Below are 6,494 nucleotides of genomic sequence, written 5' to 3'. Positions count from 1 at the left end.
AATTTCCCAAAGCCTAAGAAAACCTATACCTTATATGGAAATCTGAAACCCAAAATCTATATTTTAAATTGCTGTAATGATAGTGATAGCAAAATCCTACAAATCCTTGGCCAGCCAGGAAAGGAACATACATTTTTTTGGAACCAAATGTACCCATGTGAAGTCTGGTTCAGGCTGCTGATGCATCAGGCAGCATGCTGGAAGACACAGTTCTTGTCTTGATTTCAGCCTGGAAATGTCTCAGCTAAGGATGTCTTGAAAAGGAGCAAGAACAAAACTAGTGGATCCTTTCAAAAGAAAAATCATACCACAAGAAATTCCAAAATTATACAGTAAATAAACTTTATTTAATCTCAGCTCCTGTCAGATTAGTGCTGTCGACAGTCAGATCAGCATATGATACAGTTATGTATTAACTATTTACAATTTACAGTAATGTACTTTTTCTCCAGAAAATATAAGTACAAAAGCTAGGAGTAAACAAATGAGGTACTGCAATCTGGATTTATTGTAGGCAAAAGCATATAGGAAGTGATCTTTAGCAAACAATCAGAAGATCAAATCGGAAAAGGAGTTGTCAAACAAGTGCCCAGTTCATCAGGAAAATCACCTTAACTGTTATCCATCCAAAAATGTATTGCACAATTCATTCAAAAAATAAAAAAATAAATAGAAGAGACAAACCATTTAGTTCAACTCTTAAAAAACCCCCAGTGAAATCTGTATAGAGATACAGTAGTGGGCAATTCCTTCCTAGGATAGTCTTTTCTCTCTTTTAAAAAAATAACCTTTAACACAAAATAGAAGACAGTATTCAATAGAAGAGAAAAAAGATTCATCACCAGATAACCCCTGATTAGCGTTTCTTGTCAAGGCAGTTTTAACTATATCCATGGTCCAAAGGTGGTGCTAAGCTTTGGTTCTTGCTGTTCCATTTGTGACCTTGAATAATAGCTTCTCTTCTTGTCCCTTCAAAAGGGGCAACAACGGCGATATGAACGTATTTCTAAGCAGCACTGTTATGAGACATTCTCATCACTATTTCTTCAAGATGGTCGTAGCCATGACTAGAAGAATAAAAAGATAAAAGAAATGAACAAATATTACATCACTGAAAGCAACTTAGAAGTGCTTAACACTAAAATAATAATGAAATCGTTGGTTATTGATGGGAATAGGAGATGCAAGAATATCAGGTAAGTCGGATGACCAAATTATTAACTGATTTTGAGCAAGTAATTCCAATATTTTCAAAACACTTGAGAAAGTGTGATTAAAAAACAAAACAAAACAAAACAAAACACACACACAAAAAAACCAGAAAGACCTGTCACAAAAAAAAAAAAAGGAGTCTCACTGGAAATAGATAAGTCTACCACAATGTTGCTTTTCAATCCAATGAAAAACTCGGACAAAGCTGCCCTCTCTGCATAAAGCCTGTCATCAAAATCAAAATGAACTCAAATTTTGGGGCTAGGAAAAGGCCTCATCTACCAGCAAAGATCTATTTCACAATGAAGCCAAAATCACCTTAATTCCTTAGTTTTATACATGCAAGAATATTATTCCATTTGCTGGCTAACTACTGACATGTCACAAAAATATTTGAAATAAACTAAGAAACTACAATCCAGTAATGGGAGCTGAATGGCTTCCATAAACACTGGCTTAAGATTTGAAGCTCTAATAGGTAATTGCTGACAGTAAGTCAAAAATTATGCCTTCCTGTGAGAGCTATCAAAAATGGCCGAGAACTTTTTATACAGCATTACAGACTGCATGTCAAGAATTTAAATTTCAGACATGCTTTCTGAAATAGTCCTGTAAATAGCTTTGTCCTATCATTACTAAAAATTCAAATATTTTCAACAGGCTATGAAAACAGTTGCTGAAATTGTCAAGAAGTGATCAACGCTAACAGGCAAACAGTCGAAATGCATTTTTTGTGTGCAATGAACTGCACTCATTATTGTATTCAAAGTGAAAAGTTTACGACATCTCAAAACAAAAAGTGGAGACTGTGTTAGCCGACTAGAATTTTTTTGCCTTCAAAACAAAAGTTAGCTTGTTTTATAGGCTCTATAAAGGCTGTTGGCTGCCTTGTGATGCCTGGCAGTGGGGAGGCCTAGGCTGGTCCATCCTGTGGCAGGCCAGGAGCACGCGCTGAGCCTAGCGCTGCAGGTCAGCCAACAACCAGCCAGCTCTGCAGATGCACTGAACCAATTCCCGGCACCTCTGCAAAGCTTTTCAGTTGCAAAGGATGAAAAGGAAAGTTATACTGGCCACATCCTACAAAATCCATCTGAAGAGTTTAAGTATAGCCAGCAGGGCTAGGGAGGTGATTGTCCCCTTGTAATCTGCTCTGGTGAAGCCACACCTCAAGTACTGTGTTCAGTTTTGGGCCCCTTGCTACAAGAAGGACATGGAGGTGCTTGAACGAGTCCAAAAAAGGGCAACAAAGCTGGTGAGGGGTCTGGAGAACAAGTCCTATGAGAAGCGGCTGATGGAGCTGGGGTTGTTCAGTCCAGAAAAAAAGGAGGCTCAGGGGCGACCTTATTGCTCTCTACAGCTACCTGAAATTAGGTTGTGGGGAGCTAGGGGTCAGCCTCTTCTCACAGATAAGTAGTGGTAGGACTAGAGGGAATGGCCTCAAGCTGAGCCAAGGGAGGTTCAGGTTGGAAATCAGGAGACATTTCTTAGAAAGAGCAGTCAGGCATTGGAACACATTGCCTAGGGAGGTGTTGAAAGAAAGGCTGGACGTGGTGCTGAGGGACATGGTTTAGTGGGTGACATTGGTGGTAGGGGGATGGTTAGACCAAATGATCTTGGAGGTCTTTTCCAACCTTAATGATTCTATGATCATGCACCACTAAACAACTCAAAATGTAATCCTGGCCAGTGCAGAAAGCACTACCTGTTACTTGCATGTTCTTGACCACTACTGTGTTCATGTTGCTTGTTTATTAAGCTTGTCAGATGCAACCTTTATCTTGAGACATAAATCAACTGTTGCTTTTCTGTAACACTACAGTTAGTTTTGCAGTTTAATCATGAAAATAGGTAAATGAAACTTTCCAAAAAAAGGACAATAAACTGAAAGCATAAAGTTCCACAAATCATTCTCCCTAATCTCACTGCTCTATCTGCTCTTGATGCCAAGCCAAAGCTCTGATTCAGAAAGGTACTGATGTTTAAAAGTAATCATACCTAATTCCTCTACAAAGAATATTTCACTTATCTTTTTTCAAATAATCAATTCTCGTACTCATAAGATGTAAAAAATCATTTAAAGCAGTACAGGCTCTTTCAAAATCTGACTTATCTATTTGCCTATTTTCAAAAAAAAAAAAAAGAAATCAGAAAGTGAATAAAGACAAAACAAAGCCAAGTACAATAAAATTCAATATTACATATAATTTAAAATCTGATTTTTCCCCTATAATCGAGAGTTTTGAACCTCAATCAACATTTCATGTTATTTTTATACCTCAAAAAGATTGGTTTTGAATCAGCATTCACCCTTTTCAATCTTGGCTTTGTAAAGCAAAACATGATTAAAAGTAGAACAAATTTTATCATACACTTACAGGACAAAAACGTTTGACAATGTTTTTAACGAACACGACATGCAAGAAAAAAAAAAGAGAAGAATGATTACTGTCATTCTACAGGTTTCATCTCCAAATAAAACAAGTATGTATTAGTCTTCACTCACCCACATGCTAACTAAGCACAGACTGATGGAATATTCAGAAGATACCACCACGAGGTGAGGCAAACTACAAAGCCAGGAAGAAAACAGCTTATTGGACTATGTGGTTAATAGTGTAGGTAAGAACTCTGTGGACATCTACTGCTTACAAATGAGATTGCCACAGTTAGACTATGATATTATGTAGTTAAAAAAAAAAAAAAAAACAAGATTAGTGATACGGATATATTGGTCTAATGTATGTTTATTTACCTTGAAATTTGTTAAAGTTTTCAATAGAAACCTCTTAAACATATGCCCACTGTTTAAGAAAGACCCACCCAGATGTTAAAAGGGTAAGTACTCATAGAAACTTCCTAACATATGCATGTTTATTCTTTCCCAGTAGCATAGATAATTAGCAATTTGCACATTAAAATTTGTTATAAACATTTTGGCTATAAATGAACATACAAAACCAACTAAGCTTAATGTTAAAAACACACATTCATGTTGTAAGCTTAGACATTTATTACTCATGAGAACTAAACACTGGGTATTTTCAAATACCAATATCATTCTGGTATTGTGTGGAGAAACACTATGATCGTGTTAGCAAATGTCAGCAAGCAAACCAACCCCAAACATATCTCTTAACGGAATAATTTATGACAAGTGCTCCACTCTTTTTAGTCTTTAACAGAATTACAAAAGACATGCCACAAATATTAATTTGTCCTTCAGTAAACACTTAACTTTGAAATTGAAAAAAAATTACTAAGTCTTTCATTAGTTGCATGCAAAACATGCCCTAATATTTGAGTTTCTATTAGATGTCTAATTTTATCTTTGTGGACTTGGAAAGGAGAAAAACTGATAGGCTAGATCTGAGCCAAGAAGGGACTGTGAAACCCAAGAAGTTTTGATCAGGACATTACATTCTTTCAATTATGATATCCTTAACAATCAAAGCATTTGCAGTCTGCAAAGTAATTCAGAGCATGTTCTAGCCAAAATTTAAACCCAAGGACTAAAACTTGTTGAATGAATTGCAACTTGTTGAAAGAAGTTGCAACTTCTCACACTAAATAAAACTTTCAAGTATCTGTTTTAGGAAGACCAGGTTTCAAATACCAAAAAGCTGAAGGGACTGAAAAATAAGGTCTATCTCTCTAACTTCATTTTTAACCAACTCAGAAATACTTCTGAAAAGTATTACTGGAGCTTGCCAAAAGAGAAGTGTGTCTTAAGAAAGCAATAAGTATATTTTGTTGTATTATTTCCGAAGCAAGAATAGTGTTAATTTCAAATAATACGGCAGAGATGAACGTTGTTTAAACAAGAGCTTCCTGAGACCATGTTTGGGATGGTCTTGTACAGCTAGAGCTGTACAATTAACAGCATTTACATCATTTCAAAAGTATATTGAACGCTTAAGATAGCAAGACAATCAAGGCTACAAAGTATACAGGAAAGTGTTGAAGTATCAAACACTGCCCTCATTTGATACTTCAAGCAGATGAAATGGTATTTTTTTACATCCGAATTTTAATGCAACTACAACATGTAGTAGTAGCATTATGTAAACTGCAACCACAAGTGAAAATGTTCACTTTTTTTTTCAATTCTGTTCCTAGAAGTGTTAAATATGTACAAAAGGCCTGTAAGAAAAAAATGAATTTTATTCTCTCACTTTAATTCCTAAATGTTTTACTCAGTGACCCACAAAGAGGAGGATCACAATGTTGACTTCAGATACAATGTAGAAAGAGTATTACTGCAGGTTTTGTCTTAATGAAAAATACCTCTGCTACATGAAGTAGTAAGAGTAGACCAGAAATGTTTATGCTCATATATTCTTTTCTTTGTGCTCTGCTTCTCAATCCCAAATTCACCTTTGTGGTAAACACCATTCCATTCTATCCCTCACAAAATCCGTATCTGTGGGGGGGGAGGGGAGGAGGTAAATTAAAAGGAATCATTCTCTATTCAGTGTTCAACCAATTTATTCTCATGTATTTATGCATGTATCTTGCATGCATCTGTGCAAATTAATTGTCATCATTTTACTTCTTCCCTCACAATTGTGCAAGATCCAATATTGCTACAGTACTGCTGAGTATTACTCAGCACTGATGGCAAGACAGAATTGGAGAAAGGGTTTCTGTGCTCTGTTACCGAAGTGTCTAAAATTGTTATTTTGATCTCTCCTTACCGAGAGTGAACCTGACATATTTTGATGTTAAGTACAAAAAAAAAAAAAAAAAAACAACAAACAACTTACTAGGATACTGACATAAAACTAACCTGAATGTATATATTTCACTTTAATCATGAATATCCCAGATGAGCGAACTAATCAGTTTTCTGTTCTACAAGCAAACATTGCTCTTGCTTTTGTCAGAAATTTTATCCTAGGGCCGTAAAAAAAAAAAAAAATCTCTTTTTTTTCATGAAAACTGCTATGAATCCACAGAAACTTCTGAGTTTAAGAAACATGAATTTTCTCTCAGACTACTTTTTCAGTATGGAAATTGATCTGCAGAACAGTAGCAGTAACTGAACTTGCTTTGCTCTGTTGTACCACAGCTTTCACAAATATGTTTAAACCAGTGATACGAAATTCTAGCCAAGAAAATATTCTTGGTCTTACCCCCTTTCCCTCCCTTTTTGCTATAAACTCAAACCTACTGCCAGAATTTGACATTCCACTGAACAAGAGGAGGAGATAAGTTATCTTGAATAAGCAAAGGGAGAAAGGGAGACCTAAAGAAAGCTTCCAACTTCTTCTTCTTGCTACCTC

At 35.8% G+C, this 6,494-nt stretch overlaps 1 protein-coding gene across 11 annotated transcripts in view; it reads right to left on the bottom strand.

Annotated features, from left to right (window-relative positions):
- Positions 1–325: 325 nt before the first annotated feature.
- Positions 326–6,494, bottom strand: part of GOLGA4 (golgin A4) — a 70,676-nt gene continuing 64,507 nt past the window's right edge. For 8 of the 11 annotated variants that reach the window (XM_068675021.1, XM_068675019.1, XM_068675010.1 and 5 more), the window contains 2 exons: positions 3,716–3,779; positions 326–1,067 (listed from right to left, as the gene is read on the bottom strand). In XM_068675021.1, the coding sequence (XP_068531122.1) occupies positions 3,750–3,779 (30 nt within the window). In that variant the 3' untranslated portion in view covers positions 326–1,067; positions 3,716–3,749. The remainder of the gene's footprint in view (positions 1,068–3,715; positions 3,780–6,494) is intronic. The other 3 variants (XM_068675012.1, XM_068675014.1, XM_068675013.1) reach the window with 3 other exon arrangements.

This window comes from Anas acuta, chromosome 2 (assembly GCF_963932015.1).
Source record: "Anas acuta chromosome 2, bAnaAcu1.1, whole genome shotgun sequence".
Taxonomy (NCBI): domain Eukaryota; kingdom Metazoa; phylum Chordata; class Aves; order Anseriformes; family Anatidae; genus Anas; species Anas acuta.
This window is presented reverse-complemented; position numbering and strand designations above follow the sequence as displayed.